Source organism: Pan paniscus, chromosome 7 (genome assembly GCF_029289425.2).
Source record: "Pan paniscus chromosome 7, NHGRI_mPanPan1-v2.0_pri, whole genome shotgun sequence".
Classification (NCBI taxonomy): domain Eukaryota; kingdom Metazoa; phylum Chordata; class Mammalia; order Primates; family Hominidae; genus Pan; species Pan paniscus.
Window position 1 is genome coordinate 41,916,252 of NC_073256.2, and position 25,734 is coordinate 41,941,985.

The following is a 25,734-nucleotide window of genomic DNA, read 5'->3' on the forward strand; positions in this document are numbered from 1 at the left end:
AAGAAGGAAATTCAGTCTGGGAGGGAGAAGCATTCCATGAGACCAGGTTACATGACTAACTTGCCCTTTCCATCACCCGCTTGGGTTGGGAGTGACTCAGTCCCTCCAACAACTTCCTGTGCTTGGAGCCCATTTGGGGTCCAGTTCAGTGTGATGTCACTCAGTGCCTCCCCTGCTTTGAAGTGGGACCAGGATCAGTACAACTCAAGCAGCCTGGGAAGGTCCTAGTCATAATAATAATAAAAAAAGTGTGCTTTCCTCTCCTGGGGATTAACATATCTGAAATCTTGCAATTAGAAATTAGTTCCTTTGAGTGAACTACCAATACATGCAACACTGTTTTAGTCCATTTTCTGTTGCTATAACAGAATACCACAGACTTGGTAATTTAAAATGAACAGAAATATATTTGACTCATGGTTCTGGAGGCTGGGAAGTCCAAGGGCATGGCACTTGGAAGGGAGAGCAAGCAAGAGAGCAAGAGGGGGCCAGAGTCCCCTTTACAAAAAGCCCACTCTCGAAATAACATTAATTCATTCATGAGGACAGAGCTGTCATGACCTAGTCACCTCTTATCAGACCCCAACACCCAGCTCTGATGCATTGGGGGTTAAGTTTCCAACACATGAACTCTGGCAGACACATTCAAACCATAGCAAACAGTATGGTTGAATCTCAAACATATCAGGATGCCTGCCCCCAACTCTGACATGCACAAAAAAGCCAGCCACAAAAAGGAGACATACTGTATGATCCAGTCATAACTCTAGAAAACTCTAGAAAAGTCTAAACTAAACGGCAGGGACTGAAAGCAGATCACTGGTGGCCTGAGGCTGGAGGTGGGTGAGGTGGCCTGGGAAGGAGCAAGAGGGAGCTTTCTGTGGTGATGGAAATGGCCTATTCCTTGATTGTGGTGGTGTTTATATTAGCATATGTGTTTGTCCCAAACTCATGAAACTGAACACTTAAAATGGGTGACTTTATTTTAGGTAAATTACTCCATAATAAAGTTGATTTTAAAAATTAGTCCCTTGGGTGCCCCCTTTTCTATCCTCTTTCAAAATGAAAAGTTTGGTCCAGGCTTGATGGCTCATGCCTGTATGTAATCCCAGCACTTTGGGAGGCTGAGATGGGAGGATAGCTTGATCCCAGGAGGTGAAGACTGCAGTGAACTATGATGATGCCATTGCACTCCAGCCTGGGCAACATAGCAGGATCCCATCTCTAAATAAATAAATGAAATAGGCTGGGTGCAGTGGCTCACACCTGTAATCCCAGCACTTTGGGAGGCCGAGATGGGCGGATCGCGAGGTCAGGAGATCAAGACCATCCTGGCTAACACGGTGAAACCCCGTTTCTACTAAAAATACAAAAAATTAGCCAGGCATGTTGGCGGGCACCTGTAGTCCCAGCTACTCCAGAGGCTGAGGCAGGAGAATTGCGTGAACCCGGGAGGCGGAGCTTGCAGTGAGCCAAGATCGGGTTACTGCACTCCAGCCTGGGTGACAGAGCCAGACTCTGTCTCAAAAAAAAAAAAAAAAAAAGAAATAAAATAAAATGAAAAGTTTGGGGAAGAGTAATGCGGGGTAATATGTGGTTTAGAGTACAGTAGCTGGAGCAACACTGCCTGGGTTTGAATCGCAGCTCTACCACTTACTAACCATAACTGAGCAAGTTATTTAACTTCACTGGGCCTCAGTTTTCTCACCTGTAAAATAGGGAGGGACCTCATAGGATTCTTGTAAGGCTGAAATGAATGTATGCGTGTGAAGTGCTCAGAGCCCGATGCCTGGCAGACAGCAAGTGCCACTCAGTTTTAAACTAATTTACATGGACGTGACTTGTTAGCTTCAAATTGACAGCTTTTTTCTAGTTATGATTCTTTAAAAATTTTAAGAGCAGTTTTAGATTTACATAAAAAAAAAACAGAAAATGTAGAGAGCTCCTATATGCCCCTCATACACAGTGAGTTTCCTCTACTATTTTCATCTTGCATTTCGGTGGCACATTTATCACAATTGATGAGCCAGTATGGACACATTATTATTAACTGAAGTCCGCAGTTTACATTAGGGCTTATTCTTTGTGTTGTACATTCAATGGATTTTCACAAACGTATCCATCATTGCAGCATCATGCAGAATGGTTTCACTGCCCTAAAAATTCCCTGTGTTCCACCTTTTTACCCCTCCCTTCCCCATAATCCCTGGCAACCACGGATCTTTTCACCGTCTCCATAGTTTTGCCAACTCCAGAGTGTCCCATAGTTGGAGTCATACAGTATGTAGACTCTCCAAGAGGGGTCTCTTTCACTTAATAATGTACATAATTATTTATTTATGTTTAGAGACAGGGTCTCACTATATTGCCCAGTGATCCTCCCACCTCAGCCTTCTGAAGTGCTTCGATTACAGGCGTGAGCCACTGCAACCGGTCTCACTTAGCGATATACATTTAAGATCCCACGCCTGCTCATGGCCTGATAGCTTATTTTTCTTTTTCTTTTCTTTTCTTTTTTCTTTTCTTTTTTTTTTTTTTTTTTAGACAGAGTCTCAAGAGCAGTGGCACGATCTCAGCTCACTGCAACCTCTGCCTCCTGGGTTCAAGTGATTCTCCTGCCTCAGCCTCCCGAGTAGCTGGGATAACAGGCGCTCACCACCATGCCCAGCGAATTTTTATATTTTTAGTAGAAACGGGGTTTCACCATGTTGGCCAGACTGGTCTTGAACTCCTGACCTCAAATGATCCATTCACCTCGGATTACAGGCATAAGCCACCGTGCCTGGCCGAGAGCTCAGTTTTCAAATTGCTGAATAATATTCCACTGTTGGGATGTACCACAGTTTATTTATCCATTCATCTATTAAAAGACATCTTGGTTGTTTCTGAGTTTGAGCTATTATGAATGAAGCTATTGTAAACATTCATGTATAAGTTTTTGTGTGGACTTAAGCTTTCAACTCCTGTGGGCAAATATCAAGGAGTACAAAAACCAGTTGCTGGATCTTATTGTAAAAATATGTCTAGTTTTGTAAGAAACCGCCAAACTGGCCGGGCGTGGTGGCTCACGCCTGTAATTCCAGCACTTCGGGAGGCCGAGTCGGGCAGATCACAAGGTCAGGAGATCGAGGCCATCCTGGCTAACATGGTGAAACCCTGTCTCTACTAAAAATACAAAAAATTAGCCGGGTGTGGTGGTGGGCGCCTGTAGTCCCAGCTACTCAGGAGGCTGAGGCAGGAGAATGGCGTGAACCTGGGAGGCGGAGCTTGCAGTGAGCCAAGATTGCGCCACTACACTCCAGCCTGGGCGACAGAGCGAGACTCCATCTCAAAAAAAAAAAAAAAAAGAAGAAGAAGAAAAAAAAGAAACTGCCACATTGTCTTCAGAAGTGCCTGTACCATTTTGCATTCCAACTAGCAGCGAATGAAAGTTGCTGTTACTCTACATCTTTGTCAGCATTTGGTGTTGTCAGTGTTCTGGATTTTAGCCATCTATTAGAATTAGCCATTCCAACAGATGCCCAGTGGTGTCTCATTATTGTTTTAATTTGCAATTCTGATAACATATGATGTGGAGGATCTTTTCATGTCTGTGTTTGCCATCTGTTCATCTTTGGTGAGGTATCTGCTCAGATCTTTTGCCGCCCCCCCCTTTTTTTTTGAGACAGAGTCTCACTCTGTCACCCAGGCTGGAGTGCAGTGGTGTGAGCTTGGCTCACTGCAACCTCTGCCTCCCGGGTTCAAGCGATTCTCCTGCCTTGGCCTCCTGAGTAGCTGGGATTACAGGTGCCTACCACCACACCCGGCTATTTTTTGTATTTTTGTTCATTTTTAAAAATTGAGTGTTGACTTTTAAAAGTTCTTTGTATCTTTTGGACACAAATCTTTTATCAGATAATGTGTTTTGCAAAATTTTCTCCAAGTTCGTGGCTTGTCTTTTCATTCTCCAAATTGTTTTCCACCAAGCATCTAGAATGCCATCATACCTCCCTGTCTACGAGTGTGTGTGTGTGTGTGTGTGTGTGTGTGTGTGTGTTTGTGTTTTGTGGGGTGGGAGTAGGAGAAAGAAGGACAACATTCGGAAGGAAGGGAGGGTACTAGGAATGAATAACGCTTGATGTAGTCTTCAAGGGGCTTCTTATATTCTGATTTGACAGAGACGATCTCATATTCAATAACAAGAAAAAGCAATGTGAGATTCATTGCAAATGCCTGGCACCCTGCAGCAAGCAGAGATCTGAGGGATTGGAGATGGTGGTAGGGGCTGCATGGAGTCTGGAGGGGGCGCCCATGTGCAGGAGGAGGAAATTGAGGTGAGAGGAGGAATGACCTGGAAAGAAGAGCAAAGCATTCCAGACTGGAGTAGGTGCTGGGTGGCATGAGAGAGTCACGCACCGGGGAGGCCAGCTTAATCCTTCCTCCTGCAGGAGCCCCAGGACATCTGGGAATGGGGCGGGTAGGGAGGGGCTACAGTGGATGGACCCTGGCAATTTGAACTACGCTCGGAACATGGGGTGACAGATTCTGAAGACAAGCTGGGCCAATATTCTCATTTTGCTGCTTCCCCTAACTTCCCTTTTGCCCCCTCCACATGGAAAGTCTCCTGCTGGGAGAAGAGGGAGACTTTCACCTAGCACAGTCATGCAGAGGGGAAAAAAAGCTGATTCAAATCTCATTCCCAGACACCTGGCTTCTGCCAGCTCTGACCACCTTGTCTCAAAGATGCAGCTGAAACAGGGAAGGGGGAGCACCAGACAAAAATGGGAGCTTTTCTGCAGAGAGATGGGCTGGCGCTTGGCAAGGCCCACGCTCCGGGCTGCAGCCCAGCACAGCCTCACTGGTCTCCCAGAAAGCATATGAGATGCCTGCTCAGGGCACTCAGGGTTGGCTGAGGACACAGCCTGACTGCTCTGTTCCAGTCACTGGTATTTATGAGCCTCCTGTGAGCCCAGACCCAGGTCTGCACCACAGGGGAGGCGGGAAAGGTACAAATTCTGCTCTGCCCGCCAGCCCCCTGCACTCCAGGAGGTGCCCATGGTGGCCAGAGGATGAGATGTTCAGAGGAAGCCATGGTTCAGGAAAAAGAGCCCCCGAACCTCAATAGTGTTAGCAGCAAAATAGGACGAACACGTCTCTGGACTGAATTATGTCCCTCCAAAATTCACATTAAAGCGGTAACTCCCACTGTGATGTTATTTGGACATGAGGTCTTGGGGAGGTAATTAGGGTTAGATGAGGTCATGAGGAAGGGCCCTCAGGATCTTATTTTATTAGTGGCTTTCTATGAAGAGGCAGAGAGAGAAATCACTCTTTCTGTTTGCCAGGAAAGGTCCAGTGAAAAGACGGGTCTATGAACCAGGAACCAAATTGGCCAGCATCTTGACCTTGAACTTCCCAGCCTCCAGAACCATGAGAAATGTCTGTTGTTGATGCCACCCAGTCTGGTGTTTTGTCATAGCAGCTGAGCTGACTGAGACAAACATATGAGTGGTGTTCCCTTCCCAGCCTTCCAGCCACAGCTGGCTGTGACCAACACTGGGACACTGGAGACTTTGCTTCTCTGTTCACCCCCTCCACAGTTTACCTTCCTGCTCTGGGCCAGCGGTTGTTCTAGAAGTGTGGTTGGGGACCACTGGGAGTTACCAAGACCCTTTCAGGGGGTCCACTGGATCAAACTATTTTTAAAATAAAACGAAGACCTTATTTGCCCTTTTAGTCTCATTTTTTTAGAGCTGGTGATATGTCAGGAGCAGCTGGAGCCACCTCCTCCAAACTGACCAAGACTTATTATTGGGGAGAGCTCCAGGGACATCAGGCAACTTGGATTCCAGTCTTAGATTTCCCCTCAGGAAATGGGGCATTGACTTAGATAACAAAGCCTCCTCCTCACTGTAGAAATGGCATTGTCCCATTTTCCCTGAATCTTGGTGTTCTTTTTCATAGATTGAGATATAATTTTATATCCCCTACATATCTCACAAAGCTGTTAAGGAAGCCAAATAAATTAAATGTGAATGTTCTCTAACAAGAGAACATTGTTCCATCATTATTAGGTGTAATTATTAAGAGAGGCGCAACGCAAGGAGAATCAGGAAATGAATATCCCTGCCATCCCAAACCACTGACTTGAAGTGAATTCCTCTCCAGCCTGTCACTCGCGCCTCACCAACATGGGCTAAAACCTGCCTGTGTGAGAGTGAGGGACCCTGGGATCTGCCCACCCACAGGTCTTAAGCCAGCCTCTGCTCTGGCAGGGTGTAAACACCCAGAGTAGACAAACACCAGAGGAAGAGCCCTGGATGTAGACACCCAGGGGAACTACTATCCAGGGGAACGAATTGGTCCCATTACCCTATCCCTGTGGCCCCTCCAACAGTGGAGCTGCAGTGAGAGGTGGAGGAAAACTTCACCTTTCTTGTCTCTTCCACTTTGTAGAGTTCACCCAGTATCTCTGTATTTCTGCTATAAAATGACTACTTTTGGCACTGATTATGCTGCAAAGGTCACATTGTCTTTTCAGAAGGGCAGTTCAGGTTGGAACTGAACTGGGTTGTGCAGCCACTGGGTGGTGACATTGTTTCTCCACAGGTGACCTCCAACTCCAATCATGGGATGCCCAGACCTGCCCAGACCTTGGCTGGGCTCTGAGGCAAACCTTCCAGACGGGATGACGGAGGCTGCAGTTGAGGCCTGAGTCAGGAAAGATGGAGCAGGAGATAAAGTCCTGGGCTGGAAAAGAATGAATGTCACAACTCTCTCTATTTTACAGACAGTGGCTCCGAAGGGCTTTCATCACAAGCATCATCTTGGAGCCCCTCGACCTCTCTGTGAGGCAGGTATGACAGGAGTTCTTACTCACATTTTATAGGATTGGAAACTGAAGTCCAGAGAAGTGACATGGCTTGCTGAAGGCCACATTTGAAGTGACAGAGGCAGGGCTTGGCTGGGCCTTCTGACTCCAGGCCACAGCCAGGGCTTTCTGAGTGCAAGCTCCTTTCATCAGATGCTTACTACAAATGATCTAGGGCGCTGGGCCATGGGGATGCGGAAATAAAGATGACATGGGGTCCCTGTTCCTGAAGAACTCAGAAGGCCGGCACGGTGGCTCACTCCTATAATCTCTGTGCTTTGAGAGGCCAAGGTGGGAGAACTGCTTGAGCCCAGGAGTTAGAGACCAGCCTGGGCAACATAGTGAGACACTGTCTTTACAAAAAATGAAAAACTTAGCTGGGTGTGGTGGCATGCACCTGTAGTCCCAGCCACTTGAGAGGCCTAGGCGGGAGAATTGATTGAGCCGGGAGTTTGAGGCTGCAGTGAGCTATGATCGCATCACTGCACTCCAGCCTGGGTGACAGAGCAAGACTCTGCCTCTAAAGAAAAATAAGGAAAGCTCATACTCTTGGAGGTGGGACAGAGGGCAGGGTGACAAGTATATAAACAGACACTTCCAATGACAAATTCGGTAAAAAGATGCCATGCGAGCAGAGAGAAGGACCTGAACTCAGTCAAGCAAGACTTCCGGTTGGGGGTTGATGTGTGTTCCCCCAAAAGTTATGTTGAAGTCCTAACTCTGGGAGCTCTGAATGTGACGTTGTTTGAAACTGAGTCTTTGCAAATGCAGTCAACTTAAGATGAAGTCATCAGGGCACGTCCCTATCCAATATGACAGGTGTCCTTATAAGAAGAGGAAAATGCCACATGAAGACCGAGGCAGAGATGAAAGTGACACAGCTGCAGGCCAAGGACCATTGAGGATTGCTGGTCACCGCCAGAAACCAGGAAGGGGCAAGGAAGGATTCTACAAGGTCTCAGAGGGAGCGTCGCCCTGCGGACTCCTCAACTTGACTTCCAGCCTGCACAACTGTGTCTGTGCTTTTCCACATTGTAGGCCCTGCCTTCGTGCTGTTAATTCTGCCCACCGCGTTTTCCTGTACGGTCCCCTCTGAAAGCTCCACAGCCTTTCCTATTGAGCTCAAGTGTCCCCTGATCTTGGTAAGTATATTCGCCTCCTAGGGCCCTCATGACAAAGCACCACAAACTAGGTGGCCTCAATAGCAGACACTTATGCTCTCACAGTTGTGCCCCTAACAGAGGACAAGCTAGATACCTCTGGTGTTTCAGCTTAATGCTTACAGCTAATTGCAGTCATTCAGGTTTTACAGCTCACAGCCTCAGATCCTATTAACTTTGTCTGTGATTCAGCTTATGTTGTAAATGTAGCCAGTCGCATAGAAACTGCCACAATTAAAAGTACACTAGACCCAGAACTGCTTAATTAATTTATTTTTGAGATGGACTTTTGCTCTGTCGCCCAGGATATAGTGCAGTGGCACAATCTCAGCTCACTGCAAGCCCTGCCTCCCAGGTTCACGCCATTCTTCTGCCTCAACCTCCCGAGGAGCTGGGACTACAGGCGCCCGCCACCACGCCCGGCTAATTTTTTGTGTTTTTAGTACAGAAGGGGTTTCACCATGTTAGCCAGGATGGTCTTGATCTCCTGACCTCATGATCCGCCTGCCTCGGCCTCCCAAAGTGCTGGGATTACAGGTGTGAGCCACCATGCCCGGCCGCTTAATTTATTTTTAAGACTTCAACAAGTTATTCGTTCTCATGCAGCTCCTTTTCATATTTCTCATATTTGCTCTCACACACAACTTCCTGGACCCCTATCTCTAGGTAATGAGAAAGCAGACAAACTGATTGGTTCTGTGTTTCGGCAAGCTCAAGCGTCTCATGCGCTTCTGCACCAAAATACTTCCACCCTTACTCGCATGTTCCATTTATCTCATAGCCAAGCTAGGGCTATAATACAAGCCTGTCCTACTTGCCAGCATGTCCCTGGAACCATACCTGTAGAAGGCTGTAACCCACGAAGTTTGGCTCCAAATGAAATATGGCAAATGGATGTTGCACACATAGCAACCTTTGGTAAGCTTAGCTACATTCATGTGACTATAGACACTTATTCTCATATGCTGCATGCTACATGCCAAACAGGTGAGACAGCTGGTCATGTATGGCCACATTGTCTGTCATCATTTGCTCACATGGGGATACCTAAACAATTAAAAACTGACAATGGACCCGCTTATACTAGTCATGCTTTTCAAAATTTCTTACAGCTTTGGGCTATAACCCATAAAACAGGAATTCCTTATAATCCTAGAGGACAAGGCATTATAGAGGAGGCACATCAAACATTACAACACATATTGAAAAAGCAAAAAGGGGGTATAGGAGACCAACTACCACCTCAATCAAAACTACATTTAGCCTTACTTTAAATTTTCTGACTCCTGGTATGGAAGGTAAGACTCCAGCAGAAAGACATTGGCAAGTGTTAGAGGAAAAGAGGAAAGTTTATCCGAAAGTGTTATGGAAATCCCCAGAAGAAGGCCAATGGAAAGGTCCAGTGGATTTACTAATGTGGGGAAGAGGGTATACTTGTGTTTTTGCAGGAGATGGATGAACTGTGTGGGTGCCCTCAAGGTGCGTGCAACCATGGAATGGGAGACTGGAGGAACCCAGGGTGGCCAACCATGGACCCGGTCCCGGCATGAGCCATGAGTCAGGTGAGCCTGAATGCAAAGACGGAGAGAAGGCTGACCGGAGTCACAACACAGTTCTAAGGTTACATTTGTAAAGAATATCATCACTCAATTTACAGTTTGTGTTTTTAATCCTTATGTCTTTTTGGCAGCTAAGAAGGACCAGCTCCAGGTAAACAATACCCAATTGACCTGTAAATCTTGCCAGTTATATCACTGCACTAATCATAGCACATTGCAAACACATAATATCTCTACTGTTATGATTTTAGGTCGTATCCCTGGGCTAGGGATTCCTGTTAATCTGTCTGAGCCTTGGGCTGCCACACTTGCTTTGCATTTTGTGAAACTTCTAACTCAGCTGACTCATCGTGCCTGTAGAGCCTTAGGCATGATAATTTTTGCTACTGTTTACTTGGTCATGCTAATAACTTCTGTTTGTGATATCTTCTGTAGCTTTGCATAATTCTATTCAAATAGCTCAGTACGTGGAGAACTGGATGCGCGCAGCTGACCAAGCGTGGCTACTTCAGAATAAAATTAACACTAAGCTACAAACTGAAGTGGCAATGTTGAAATCCACGGTTCTATGGTTAGTGGCACAAGTACAAAGCTTGCAGTTGCAGCAGCAATTGCGCTGTCATTTTAATCACACTCATATTTGTGTAACCAACTTAGAATACAACCAAAGTGAGTATCCGTGGGACCTTGTGAAAGCCCATTTGCAGGGAGCATTCACATCCAACATCACCTTTGATATTGGTGAATTACAAAACAAAATTCTTGATTTAAATAGGCAAACTCAAGAATTTCAGCCTTCTTTAGAAGACGGGACCGAATTCCAGCAAGGCCTGGAGAGCCTCAACCCTTGGACCTATCTAAGGCACCAAATTAACATCTTATATGTAGTTCTTGGAATAATGTTGTTTTGTCTCTGTCTTCTGTTTATAGTCTGTAAAATCGGATGGACTGCCAATCGGAGAATGAGAGCTGCCCAGCCTGGCCTTACATTCTTTCAATTAATTCATAAACAGAAAGGGGGATATGCAGGGAGCCGAAGGCCCATGGGATGTGACCAACGTAGCATTCCACTGGAGGCTGTATGATCCAACAGCAAACTGTTTATCATGAATGCAGGATGTGAGCAAACTGACGACTGCTCCTGCCGACAGAAGGTTTGCTGGAGGCAATCACTCCCTGGCGCTGAGGTTATCTACTGCAACATTTAACCTGTTGTTCAAGGAATGCAGTCTTGCAAGCCTACTCTAGACTGAGCAGCTGACCCCTTCTTCCACCCGGCTTCTCACTATCTCTTTTGCCTAATAAATAAGGAGGGCTATGTAAAGCTCAGGGCCCTTGTCCACTAGGGGCAAGGTACCCCCTGACCTCTTCTTCAAAATATACTCTTTTGTCTCTTGTCTTTTATTCCCGTGTTTGCCCCGCTTTGTTCAGTCCCCCTAGGTCCATGCAGGTTACAGTGGAATCCGTATTCATGTGCATATTCTGGCTCATTTCATACTACAGAAGCAGTGAGGTGAGTTTTGGACAGAAGTCATGTGGCCTGCAAAGTTAAAATATTTATTATCTGGCCCTTTAGAGAAAAAAATTGCTGCTTGGTCTGAAGCGGCATTTTTCAAATGTGAGCATGCATTATGAGTGACCTGGAAGGCTGGCAAAATGAAGAATTTGATTCAAGAGGTCTGAGACCAAGCCTGAGATCCAGCACTTCCGTCAGGCTTCAGTGATGTTGATGCTGCTGATTCAAGGACCACACTTTGAGAAGCAAGGACCGAGAGCAGCTCTGTCTGACGGAAATATACTGTGAGCCACACAGGCAATTTAGAGTTGTCTAGTGTACGCATTAAAAAGGTAGAAGGAAACAGGTGATGTTAATCCAATAACATTTTATTTAACTCAATATACCTAAAATATTGTCATGTCTCATGTACCCAATGTAAAGAAACTGAGATATTTCATATTTCTTTTTTTACATGAAGTCTTTGAAATCTGGTGTGTATATATCTATATATAGACAGACAGATATAGATATATATTTTTTTGAGACAGAGTCTCACTCTGTTGCCAGGCTGCAGTGCAGTGGCGAGATCTCAGCTTACTGCAACCTCCGCCTCCCGGGTTCAAGCGATTCTCCTGCCTCAGCCTCCCGAGTAGCTGGGACTACAGGCGACCACCACGCCTGGCTAATTTTTGTATTTTTAGTACAGACGGGGTTTCACCATGTTGGCCAGGATGGTCTCAATCTCCTGACCTCGTGATCCGCCCGCCTTGGCCTCCCAAAGTGCTGGGATTACAGGCATGAGCCACCGTGCCCGGCCTGAAATCTGGTGTATATTTTATACTTACAGCTCATCTCAGTTTGGATTGGCCTGTTTCATGTGGCTAGTGGCCGTCATACTGGACAGTGCAGCTCTAGAGTACAGAATGGAGCCAGGCTGCCTGCGTTCAAATCCCAGCCCCACCACTGGCTAGTTGGGTACCTTGGGCAAGTTGTGTGCCTTTTCCACATCTGTTTCTCCACCTGTAAAGTGACGGTAATCAAAGCACCTCCTCATGGTGTCACTTTGGGGATTGACATGGTTAGGCTTTGTGTCCTCACCCAAATCTCATCTTGAATTATAATCCCCACAATCCCCACATGTCAAGGGGGAGACCAGGTGGGGGTATTTGAATCATGAGAGTGGTTTCCCCTGTGCTGTTCTCGTGATAAGTGTTCTCAGGAGATCTGATGGTTTTATAAGTGTTTGGTAGTTCCTTCTGCATTCATTCTCTCTCCTGCCACCCGCCAAGGTGTCTTGGTTCCCCCTCTTCACCTTCCGCCATGATTGTAAGTTTCCTGACGCCTCCCCAGCCATGCTGATCTGTGAGTCAATTAAACCTCTTTCATCAATTACCCCGTCTTGGGAAGTTCTTTATAGCAGTGTGAAAACGAACTAATACAGGGATTATGTAAGCTAACGAGCTAGAACAGTGCCTGGCGTGTAATAAGCTATCGTTCTGTTATGATGACGGTTCTGCACAAGCAGCACCTTCTTTCCCTCCAATAAAGCAAGGAGGTGGTGCCGTCTTTCCTGCCCCCCTCCCTGGGGCCAGACTGTGGAGTTTAGCATGCTCTCTCAGTTCTCAGCCTGGTCATTCCCCCTCGCTTTAAGGATCCTGCCTTGTTCATTCATTCCACAGATATTTATTGAATGTCTACCGCCTATCAGATCCTGTGCTTGGGGATACAACATGAAAACACACAGACAAAAGCCCCCTGCCCCCTGGCTCATGTTCTAGTAGGGTAATAGGGAGAGTCGTACATGCAACGTAATGAAAACAGAGTGTACTAGATCTAAGGTCATAAGCATCATGGGGGAAAGTGAAGCAGGGTGAGGGGGATGGAAAGTCCTGAGAGGGCCCTGAGGCCAGGGTGGCTGGAGTGGAGTCTCGGAGAAATGAGGACTGCGGTCAGAGAGGTGTGGAGTGGGAGGCCACGGTGCAGGGCTGTCTAGGCCATTATAAAGACTTCGGTTCTTCCTGAGTCAAATACAGAGCCGAGTGGAGGGCTTTTGCCTAACAACTTCAAGGTCTGAATCACACCTTATCAGGCTGCCGTGCTGAAAACAGCCTGGGTTGGGTTGGGGTGGGGTAACCAATCAACCTCCCTGGCCCTGAACTGAGGGGCTCACTGGGATGTGAGGTCACCCTAAAACAAGGAAATCAGTTTTATCTTTTCTCCTTTCATAAATAATCTGTGTCCCCATAATGTCCATTTTAATGTATTTGAGTCAAAATATGCACATCCTCATAGGACATACAGTGTTGTATGCCCTACATTAACATAATGGCATTATACAACAATTCTCATGTCTTGCTTTCAGTATTCAACACTATTTTTAAGAGCCACCCGCTTGCTGTTCATAGCTCTAGGTCTGTCTCTCATGGCTATACAGTATTCCATGGTACGCACCTGCCGCCTTTGACTTGTCCAAGACCTTGCTTGCCTCCATCAACACAGTCACTCAGAATCATTACCAAGGCATCCTTCCGTAAGTCCATTTATGGACCCAGGTAGAAATCTCTCCGGAGAGCCACGCGCAAGTGGCTCTCTGAATCAAAGGGCACACATGCTGCTAACTTTTAAGCTGCCAGCTTCCCTTCTGGGGTACGCATTGCAGTTTGCACCACCACCAGCAATATTGAAGTCCAGGCCCCGCATCACTGCCAGCACTTGAAGTCTGGCAATTCTGGGGGGCATAAGGTAGCGGGTCTTAATTTACATTTGCATTTCTTCAGCTTAGTTTATCTCTTGTTCACCATTTGGGTTTCCCCTGCTGTGAATCACCTATTAATATCCATGGCCGGTTTTTTCTTTTGGATTTCCTTTTTCTTGTTCTTTTGCAAGAAACTTTGTACATTTTAATCCCTTTTCAATTTCAGTCACTGCAAATACCTTCTTAGTCTGCCATCTGTTAGCTTTGATGAACAGAAAGTCTTACTTTAGATGTAGTCAAATCCATCCTTTCCCCCTTACATTTGGTGCTTCTTGTGAGGTTTAAAAAGTGACTTTTAAGGATAACTTAGAATGAAAAACAATCTGAAGCTATGTTTAGAATAAAATAAATATGCAGGAATTATTTTCTGTAAGCAGGGCTTCAGAAAACATCAATCTCACTTTGCCTCTATTACTACTACCTAATTCTGGGATTTCTTTTTCTTTTCTGTCAAGCCTGAACAGGTTGCGAAAAAAGGAAACCACTTGAGGTAAACTTGGTTTTCCTAAGTTTTTCTAAATACAGCTTTAAAATGCAACACTCCCTTAACAAATTCTGGTGGAGGGAAGTGAACGGAGAACTGAGACTCAGAGGCCTGGGTTCCATCCCGCCCTTCACGGCACATTGCGTATGGTTTTAAAACCACACAAAACTCTGCACATCTGGAAAGAACAGCAAAAATTGAGAATAAAATATATATATATATTTTAGACAGAGTCTTGCTCTGTCGCCTAGACTGGAGTGCAGTGGCACAATCTTGGCTCACTGCAAACTCCGCCTCCTGGGTTCAAGTGATTCTCCTGCCTCAGCCTCCTGAGTAGCTGGGACTACAGGTGCCCGCCACCTCGCCCAGCTAATTTTTGTATTTTTAGTAGAGACAGGGTTTCACTATGTTGGCCAGGCTGGTCTCAAACTCCTGACCTCGTGATCCGCCTGCCTCGGCCTCTCAAAGTGCTGGGATTACAGGCGTGAGCCGCTGCACCCGGCCTAGAATAGATTTTAAAAGATTTGTTTCATAAATTTTAGAAACCTAAAGAGGTGATTTGTGAAAGAAACCAGATTTTCATTAGTTTACAAATATTTACAAAATACTATGTACTACTCGGTGTCTTCTTTACTGGATTATAAATGTAGAAACACGGAAAGTAAACACAGGACGTGTCATGGTCCACGTTCAAGGACATTTGGGCCAGAAATAGATACACTGATGGAAAACAGGGCCGCGGGAGGTGGGAGAGTTTAAACGTCTAATTTGAACATTAAACAGCCAGGAACTTCCTGAAAATTCTCTTGTGCTGCCATGACCAGTATCAAAGAACTTTACAAGGCTGAGGAGAGCCCACCAAATGTTTTAAGTGTTTTGAGTCTAAAATCTGGGTATTAAAGCTTGGGCCAAGTGGGAGAAAAAGCAATCTTAGGAAAAGAAAGTGCTAAGTCTGGTCCCTGGAGTTTAAGTCTTGTGTAATGACAGGCAAGAATAAGGTGATTAGGCCCGGTGCGGTGACTCACGCCTGTAATCCCAGCACTTTGGGAGGCCGAGGCAGGTGGATCACGAGGTCAGGAGATCGAGACCATCCTGGCTAACACGGTGAAACCCCGTCTCTATTAAAAATACAAAAAATTAGCCGGGTGTGGTGGCGGGCGCCTGTAGTCCCAGCTACTAGGGAGGCTGAGGCAGGAGAATGGCGTGAACCCGGGAGGCGGAGCTTGCAGTGAGCCGAGATCGCGCCACTGCACTCCAGCCTGGGCGACAGAGTGAGACTACGTCTCAAAAAAAAAAAAAAAAAAAAAAAGATGATTAATATTTTCAGAACTGTCCACTTCAAACTCTGATTCTCATGAAGGCAAAAAGGGTGAAAGGTAGTATTCACACTCCCAATTAGAAGCCTGAGAGAACAGCAAGAACAGCTGGCACAAGGACGTTGCAGAAATAACACAAGAGAAGACCCACACTGGGGATTCTAAAGCTGCTCCTTTGTGTTTTGATGGCCTTGCCACCGACAAACTTTTCCCCTTCCAGTCACACAGGGGCCACTGGAATCCCAATCCCTTGACAAAACACCAGATGCCTGAGATGTTTATTTGATGACTGGTTGAACGGGAGGAAAAAAACTCCTTTTCTCTCATCTTTGGAGTTCACCTATTTAAACAAGAAGCCTGTCTTTTGTGCCTGTCACCATCGTGTTCTGTGAGGAGCTTTCAGTCCTTTACTCAAGGCAGAAATCCTTCTTAAGGCTTGATTTTCTTGTTTGGGCCTCTTACATGAAACAGACACAGGCTGTTGACAGAAATGTTGAAGTGGCCATGAAGTCTGGAGCCCAGATGTCGTTCACCTGCCAAACAGTGTCAAGGGTGAAAGGCAAAGATCGAAGGCCAAAGTGCCCCTAGTGTCCCCTGCAGCAGGTCTCAGTCAACCTTAATGGATCTATTAATAGAAAGAGGCTGGACTGCGCAAGGGCAGGGGGACTAGCCTGGCTAAAAGCAAAATAAAACACATCAACAGACACACTCTTCTTTTGTTAGGAGGAGGTGGGATCACAGGCCCACATGCTCCCAGACGAGGTGGGGCTGGGAAGACTCTCACAGGGCTGCCTTTCATGCTGCCACGAATGGATGCTCCAGGCAGATCCACTCTGCCAAGGCGTGCTTTGGGATTAGCCGGGCACTCCTTTGTCTTTTCATGACGTTTCCAAAAGAAGACACTGTGACTCTGACAGAGGTGACCCGCACCTCACAACCCCCTCTGTGCAAACCATTAGTGTTTCAGGATCTCAAAAAAACCAAAAAACCCCACAGGGCACATGCCAATTCATAGGACAAATGGAAACAGACTGAAAACAAAAACACAGAACCATGGCTTTTCAGACCTGTCAACATGGTTAGTGTTGGAAATAGGCACTGACTTCTCTTCCACCAAGGGGAATAAAAATTTAGATGTCTTTTAACATCTTAGATATTTTAACGTATTTAAAGTCAGGCAAAAAGCCCTATAATCATTGCACTGCCTCAAAAATTATTTACGACAGTTCTATCTTAATGCTGTCTCCTGTTTTCCCAGCGATCAATGGCTTGAGGACCTCCGTTGAGCTCACTTTGCTGGCTCTGTTCTCTCATTTTGTTTTTGCGCTTCCCTCTCCTCTCCGGCATGTCTCAGGCCTTTATTTTTGTTGGTCCTAACAGCTGGTCCCCTTCCCTTCCCATCTGTCTCTATCATCTATTTTCAGGTTATGGCTCAGGCCCACCTTCCTGCTCCAGGAGAACATCTATGTATTCTCCAACGGCTGAGAAACATGCTGAGCGTCTAATTTCATCCTCCATATTGGTAACACGTAACATTAATAATGACAGTCATAATTTTCTGGAAATAAGCCAAAGGTTCTAAGCTTAGATCGAACTGCAAAACAGTGTAACATAAAGTCAGCATTTGCTGTTACTATTAAATACATAAAAATTGGTTAATTTTATTACTTTTCCTTGTCTATATACAAGTAGGTACTTAAAATGGTGACCTTATAAACAGTCATCTCAGAGTGGCAATTATTGTTGGTGAATGGCTTAACGTCGTGGGTTGGTCACTACTTGTGAAATATCTGGTTTCTGAGCTGCAGAGAGTGTGGACGCCCTCTCCACAACCCCACACAATTGTGCTTCACTGTATGCACACCCAACACAACACATGCAAAGAGTGTGCGTCAGACTCAGACAATGCATTTCACTGAATTTGGACTCAAGTTCAACTCATCATTCTAATGAGTAAGAAGATTCAAAGATGACAAGGAAGCAAGCCCACACAGTCTACGGGCCATGGGATGATGAACTTTCGTTTTATTGATTTTTCAGTACCCAAGTGTGGCAATGTAAGGCTGCCACATACAGCAAGTGACATGACACCACAAGGAACTTCCAAGAGAATTATTCTTACTTTGGATGGAAGACATCGCTTAAACAGAAAACATTTAAAGATGCTCCCTTGCTTTTTATAATTCCTAACTGTAAAATATAATTTTAGTACAGAACAAACAAATTCTCCTTGGTTGGTCACATCATTCATTATTGAAAGGGAAACTTAGTATCAAAAGAAACAAAACACTGAAATAAATAACTAAGTAATTTACTGAAAGGTAGTTTTGTTGCATTGCACACAACTGACCGCAGAGAATTCTAAAGCTGATTTTTTTCTTAAAGGATGAAAAACTCATTTGCCATTTTTAGTTTCTTGCTAAGTGATACATGCTCCTTATAAGGAAAACTACTCTGTGTAGGCCTGAGTTTAAAATGTAAATATCTGTTTATCCAGAGTTTGTTAATCTAGAGTACACAGGTGTGGAAAACTGGTGGTGAAAAGAGGGACCTACCCAGCCTTCAGGGTGGCTGGGCAGGGGCCCCATGTTACTGGCCTCAGCCACCAGCAGCGCCTTCACTCCGCCCAGGTCAGAAAGCACTGCCTAAAGCTGGAGCTTAGGATGAACATGGGCAAAAAGCACTGGTACAATTCCATGTGTTTCTCTTCTACTGTAATGTCCCCAGAGGGATTGTGAAATCTCTGAGAACATCCCCTGGAGGAGGTTTAAAAGTGAGAAGCCCATGATATGGCTATGGAACATAAGCACTTATTGCTGGCATGTTTCTATCAAGATTGAACACAATGCTTTTCTTTGATAAAACTTTGGGCAAGTTCCTAGTCCAACTTCTTCTGCTACAAGTACACAGAGTTTACTGCCTTCTTGGTCAGCTCTTGGTATGAATTCTTCTCTTGAATTAAGATCCTCCCTGGCTTGTCTCTCACCCACCCTGTATCTCTTAGAGAAAGCACCTGGCTGTCTTCACCTACGCGAGACCTTCTCTGGAATGTGATTTGCTGTGACTGCAGACATCTCCATACAGCATAATGAACTCCCTTGAGTGGTCTCTTTTTAAACAATTTTGGGTGAGGGGCAGGTTTCTTGGTTTGTTTGAAAACTCATCTTGAAAATAATCTAGACGGAAAAATCCGAAGTGAAATTCTGGTGCGTAAACAAATATTTTAAGATTGAAGTTTGGTTACTTCTCGTCCATCTTTTCGTGCCCACAAATGGAAACTGCATTCCTGATTTAAGAGGATGCTTCTGTCTGTATCCTTTTTTGAACGGCATTGTTCTCACAAGGACCAGCAAACTTTTTCTGTAAATATTTTAGTAAATATTCTAGGCTTTACAGGCCACATATAGTGTCTGTTGCATATTCTTCAACGTTTTTTCTTAGGCAACTGTTTAAAAATGGCAAATCCACTACTGCCTCTCAGCCGGAGCAGTGAGGTTTTCTCAGCCCTTGTTTCAGGACCCTCAGGTATGTGACTAACTCTTCTATGCCCAGAGCTGGAAGGCGGGGTCCCCTAACTCCCTGGGTGCCCACCTGCCCACTTCACCCATTTGTGGCCCCTTCCTTTCCTTTCTTCTCTCTCTGCCACTGACCCCAGTGGCTCCATCGCCAGCTCCCTGCAGCCTCCACCAATAATCCATGGCTCCTCCAGGAAGTGTCGCAGGCGGGTGGCCAAGACCAACTTATTAGGTAGCCAGAAGCTCACCCCTTTCTTAACAACTTTGACCATGAAGCGCAAATACGATGCAGGTAAATCCAGAGAGGCAGAGCCTGGGTCCCCAGGCTGCTAGTAACACGCTTTGAAATCCAGGTGAGGGAGTCATGCCCCCACAGCTCTTGCCTCAAGGATTAGATGCATTTTACCTTCCAGAGAGGCAGGTTAAGCTGCACCTGAGGCAGTTTGAGCCACAATTGGGACAGAATTCCCTTGGTCTTCTCTTCTGATCCCTCAGCAGAACTGCCCCTAATGCTCAGTTCATGGCAATACAGGCCTTTTCTCTCCTGTTTCTCCAAACTCTTCCAGCCTCTGCCCAGTACCTAGTTCCAAAGCCACTTTTATAATATCCTCAGTTATCTGTTATAGCAACAATCCCAGTTCTGGGTACTAATCTGCTACCAACTACATGAATTTAACTGTTCTGGAGTTAGGGAACAGCACACACAGACACTCGCACAAAACACACTCCACCTAAAAAAACTGTATGAGAATTCCCCAAACTTCTCAACTAAATAAATAGGTGAAAAAACACCAATCTCACATATGCCAATCCAATTGTCCTTTTTAGATTTTGGCTTAAATTGTCGAATTTTTTCCTTCAAAATGTGAATTTATTTCCTGTATTGGATGCAGACTCTTCCCTTCTGGATTTACAGTGGCACTGCCAGCAACAGCCTCAGTCAATGCGGTTAGGAAGAGGACTCGGCAGGCTGTGCATGGGGTCTCCCAGTACGATTAAAAGCTGAGACGACTTTTAATTAAGGGGGTGGGGGAAACACCGATTGGAAGCTGGAAGAAACTGAGGCACAATTAAGCAGAAATACTGAGGAATACTGAGCAAGAAGTGGGCATGTACTCTAGTTCCAATAAAACCAAAACTGGTGAAACTAGGAATTTCCAATTCTTTCAAAACCACAGTGTTCTAATGCCACTGAAATATGGAATAAGGAGCGTAATTACCTGCGGTCAGGAAAAGATAACAGTAACGAGGATTTTTCTAAATAAAATGTACCAGTAAATTCTGAAGTGTGTGTTTTTAAAGAACCAGCATTGCCTCCCCTCACGCTGGTTTCTTGGGATTTTTCACACACTCACACAAAGCTGTAGTCGATAGTTCACTATCACTTTTATAAATGGTAATCTCCTGGTGCCCATGTTTCTCTGTTTTGGATATAAATGGTTTAAAAAATTTAAATTTGCAAAGAAAACATATACAGTAACAGACCTGAACAATAAATAAAAAAAAAATCACCCTCTTCAGGTTAGAGCTTTCAAGATAGAGAAAAAAGAGGATTATCATTTCAGGCAGTAAGTTTTTTGGTTCTATAAAAGCATCACTATTCAGTCCCCTCTCCACTGACAGAATGCATCTTTCCACCTCCCTCCAGTATCAAAGTGCATGTGTTTAAATTTAACATTCCTTAAAGAAACCCCAGAAATCTCATTTATTTTTGGCAGATATCCTGTGCAGCAAAAATCAAGTGAATTTCCCTCTTCCCCACTCCTCAATTTAATGCTGTACTCAAAATGGCTAAACGCAATACTTCTAGACAGCAGGGCTTATAAACAATGCATTTTTTTTTTTTTTTGAGACGGAGTCTCACTCTGTCGCCCAGGCTGGAGTGCAGTGGCGTGACCTCGGCTCACTGCAAGCTCTGCCTCCCAGGTTCACGCCATTCTCCTGCCTCAGCCTCCTGAGTAGCTGGGACTACAGGCGCCCGCCACCACACCCAGCTAATTTTTTGTATTTTTAGTAGAGACAGGGTTTCATCGTGTTAGCCAGGATGGTCTCGATCTCCTGACCTCGTGATCCACCTGCCTCGGCCTCCCAAAATGCTGGGATTACAGGCGTGAGCCACCGCGCCCGGCCTGCATTTTGTTTTTGTTTGGAGGAACAAAAAAGGGAAAGAAAAAACAAAACCACAGGAAAATAAAGAGGAGAAACCCTGAGGCAAAAATGGCTTTTCCTTTTGAGTCTTCGTGGAGCTGTGAGCTGGATCACAAGGTCCCCGGGGCGTTCTGGGCAGGAAGGCCCTCCTCCATCCAGAGGGCAGCGGCCGAGCTGCTCCGGGGAGTGCGCCTGTGGATGCGCCGCAGCCGCAGCAGGTACAGCAGGATGGCCAGCAGCACCACCAGGAAGCAGCCAGAGAACAGGTAGTGGTTGTAGACAAAGGAAACGCCCCGCCAGTGGGTGTGACTGGCTCGGAAGGCCTCCTGCTGGATGTCTCTGCCCATGTGAACACCAAACAACAAACAGGACAGTAAGCAAAGAAAGGGGTGGAAAGGGTGCACAGGGGGACGGCGGGACCCAGGCCCCAGAGCTGCACTTTAGGAACTGCAACCCTACCTCTGAAATGGAGAACGGAACAGCCCAATGCAGGGGACTTCTAAGTATCAATGAGATAACATGTGAAAGTATACTCTGAAGTCGGTCATTATAATTTGGGTAACCAAAATCAGAGGAATTTAGAAGAGCCGTGAAGGTTTCGCTGATACAAAGAAGTCAACATGTAAACAAAACTGCATGCTTGTGATCAGTAACACCCACAACTCACCATTTTTACAGTTAACCCAATTAAAAGGGTTGCTGAGAAATGCTCAATTAAATGGAGGGGGTGGGGGGAAGAGCAAATGTCTCATCTATCAGGTAACTCAGGTTCTTAGCACAGGTCAACTGACAGCAGATCTGCAAATGTGAATGGGGAAAAACGCACATCTTTGTTCTACCCAAGCGCTGACTGAAATGTAGCATTTCTTTGACCATGAATGCAGACAACAAACTATCATTAGCGTTGGCAGCACCTGCAACTTTGTTACTAATGAAAACCACAGATCTTTCATGTCCCATTATGGTATCATCAATGCCTCAAAATATCATTGACGCTCATTGACTACACTGAAATTACAGAAAGTGCTAATTCTGCTGCCAGATCCTGTTATTTAATGTGTTAATAGAGAAGAACACATATTACAGTATCACAAACTTGTTTTCTGTAATATTTTGGTATTATTTCAATATGATGGTTTCTTCTGTAATCCTATGTATTTATACATGCATTTAAACAGTATGTGGAGAAGAGGCCTGAGTCATAAAGGTTAAGAACCCCGGAACTGACCCTTTTGCCGGGGTTGGGGAACAGACAGTTGAGAATAACCAAACACAGGGCAGTAGGACAGGAGTGCTGTGTATTACGGGATGGTAGGGTGAGAAGGGAGGAAGCACTTGTGGGGAGGGGGCAAGACCAAAAGCAAACGTCACTGTCCCTACAATTCTGCCGTGGCCGGCTCTAACAGCAATGCCCCAAACAGCCACAGACCACAGCTGCCATGAGGTGCTGTAACTGCAGAAAAGCATCTTTTTGATTCTCGTTCCCAAATTCACAGCCCTACCTTAATGGTAGAAAGCGGGTCCTGTAGAGGATGGCTCCAAGGGTCCACTGAACCTCCTTGTCGTAAACTTGCAAGGCAGTCTTTAAGCTTTTATAGTTGACAGGAAACGAAAAGCCCCTATGAAACACCTCAAACATCCAGGCCGATTTGAAGCACTGATACCTACAAACGGCAAGCACAAAGGCAAGTCAGACTGACTCACTCTGTCAAGATGGCACACACACACACAATCCTTCCCTCTGTGGGCAGCCTTGGGGCAGGGGCTTCCTCAGGCCGGCTCTCCCAAACCAACTGCGTGCGTTTCAAGGTTGATGTACTTGGTTCACATCCCTGGTCCCACAACATGGAGCAGTTCACCTGTCAAATCAATCAGTGCATGAACCCGGTCTTGGCATAATGTCATATATCCCTGAGTTAGGTTTCTTTTCCCGCTGGCATTTCACCATGTACTCCTTGAATGAATACTGAACGGGTTCCAACCTCTTTGTACCTCAGTTTATTATAAAATGAGATGGTAGGAAGCTTCTCTTCAGCTCTGATATTCTATGACTAAATATTTATTAGAGGTTTATTTTTTGCCAAGCACTGTGCTAAGCAAGTAATAAGACATAATAATTAGTAAGATACAGTGTCTGCACTTAAGTGACTTACAATGAAAGGGGATTTTTAAAAAGCAACAGAAAAAGCAGAACACGATAAATGCATTAGCAAGGTAGGATGAATTCTTGAGAGTCAGAGAAAGGGATGAAGTCTGATTGAGGGGACAGAGGAAGACTGGAAAGGGACAGCCTCTGGCTGGACTCTGATGTCTGGGCAGGACTTGAACAAGCAAAGGTATGAACAGGGGAATTTCAGGGGTAAGAGACAGTAAAAGTGACCAAAACAAAAAAGATATGGAATATGTCTGGGCACAAGTATTTGTTCCATTTGAAAGGGGCCCAGGGTAGATGGGAAGAACAGTGAGTGAGAAGAAGCTGGACTGAGGCCAGTGTGTGGCAAGCCAGTGGGGCCAACACTGCATTATGGTTCTTAAAGAGTGCCCTGGGCTTGACCTTCTAGTACTTACTTAAGCCTGTGGAGGTCAGCATGAGAGGCGTACAGTCCTCGGTCAAAGCGTTCCCGCAAAATGGACCACTTTGTTGCACAATAATCCTAAAAACAAATTCACCAAAATAGATCACTAGTAAAGGCTTATTAAAATTCTCACTTTAAAAATGGTTTACCAAATTTATATTTGTAACAAGCATATCCTTCCCATTAGGAAACACACAAGCTTAACTTATACAACAAATGGCAAGACACACAAACGCTCAGGGAATACTTACTGATTCGCAAACACAATGCCTTGCCTTAAAATTCTGTCCAGGATATTGTTAAAAGAGAGCTTTGCTGTCCACAACCAACCTCTCCAAAACTGTTTAGTTTCTCCCTCCATGACTGCATGGTACGGGCATATATTTTTGGAAAAGTGAAGCAGTATTTTAGCTACTTCAAACTAAGTCCTACATCTGTGGAGGACACAGTACGAGCTACTGGGATAATAACTGCAAAAGGTTTTTGTTTTTAACAGAAGGGAAAGAGATCCCACTTTTCTTGAAGTTATTTGTTATAATAACTTTTATTGAGCATTGTGTCAGTGTGTCTTCTCAATGTAATACTTAACTCCTCGAGGTGGCTACCATCCCGACCTCTATTCAAAGGATGAAGACACTGCTGAGAGAGGTGGGAGATGGGCCTGGGTGTGCGACAGGGAGCACAAGGAAAAAGCACTTGGCCCGGGGAACGGGCTCGGCATAGGCACTTCAGGAACATGGACATGGACACAGAGGAGAAGTTGCGGAGAGCGTGAGGGAAGCCAGCTGTCTGACATGATTACAGCATACAGTGCTCTGCCCTTCGAGATGGGTTTGAGAAATAATTGGAAGATAAAATACCACACTTGTGACTGATTACACTGGGGTGTATAGGGAGAGATGAATTGGTTAGAGGGAGAAGTCCATGACTCCTAGGCTGCAGGGAGGGGGACTGGACGGTTGGCGATGCCATTAACCGAGAGAAGAACAGGAACAGAATGGAGAGAGAATGGTGGGTTTGTCTGGAGTTGTGGAATCTAGCAGGCAACCGGGCAGGGGTCAGGATTGGACCCTCTTCTTGAGAGGCAGCAGCAAACCCTGAACATGGATGAGATCATCCAAGAACCTGAAGATCAGGGACCAAGTGTGGAAGTCTGGCATCACCTAAGTTTAAGGGGTGTCAGGAAGGCAGAGAGAACACAAGAACAGGAGTATCCTGGCAGGTCAGGGAGGGGGAAGGCTAGTAGGAGAATTGTCACATGCAGCAAAGCACAAAAATGACATAAAAGACTGTAATTTGGAGCTAACTGATGACCAGGGTAGCTAATGGAGTGGTGTGCAGAAGTCAGCGTACAGTACATTTTTTACTTCTGCTGTGACTATTCAACCTCCCTCCAAGCAAAGGGAGCAGGATCCCAACATGCTGCAGTGCAGCCTTCCATACTCCGTCTTTCCCTGCCAATGTCAAGGGAGGACATAACCCGTCACCATCCACACTGGTCTCTCAAAAGCATGCGGAGCAGATGGCGTCTCTCAAGGGTACCTTTGCAGCTTTAGTAAATTTAGCAGCATTGTAGTCTCCCCCGATTCGTAACACATCCTCGGTGCAGTAGTAGAATTCGGAGAAGCCATAGAATTCACTGTTCTGGAAGTGAATTGGGGGCTGGTAGACCCCATTGAGGGAAGTCTGGGTCTCGTTTGTTTTATTCATGAAAGGCTGGATAGTCTCTCGACACAGGTCAAAGTCTCCAGTCCCTCGTAGGTATATGGTTTGTCCATTTTGCTGGATTTCATCTTTAATGTCTAGGGGTAGGCAGGGGTCCAAGTACGGCATATCAGGAGTCAGACCAGTCTGTTTACCCAGGAGCCTATGG

At 45.5% G+C, this 25,734-nt stretch overlaps 1 protein-coding gene across 4 annotated transcripts in view; it reads right to left on the bottom strand.

Annotated features, from left to right (window-relative positions):
- Nucleotides 1-17,627: 17,627 nt before the first annotated feature.
- Nucleotides 17,628-25,734, bottom strand: part of ENTPD4 (ectonucleoside triphosphate diphosphohydrolase 4) — a 28,673-nt gene continuing 20,566 nt past the window's right edge. For all 4 annotated transcript variants that reach the window (XM_034965842.3, XM_034965840.3, XM_034965841.3 and 1 more), the window contains 4 exons: nt 25,404-25,728; nt 23,854-23,939; nt 22,788-22,949; nt 17,628-21,624 (listed from right to left, as the gene is read on the bottom strand). In XM_034965842.3, coding sequence (XP_034821733.1) covers nt 21,396-21,624; nt 22,788-22,949; nt 23,854-23,939; nt 25,404-25,728 — 802 coding nt within the window. In that variant the 3' untranslated portion in view covers nt 17,628-21,395. The remainder of the gene's footprint in view (nt 21,625-22,787; nt 22,950-23,853; nt 23,940-25,403; nt 25,729-25,734) is intronic.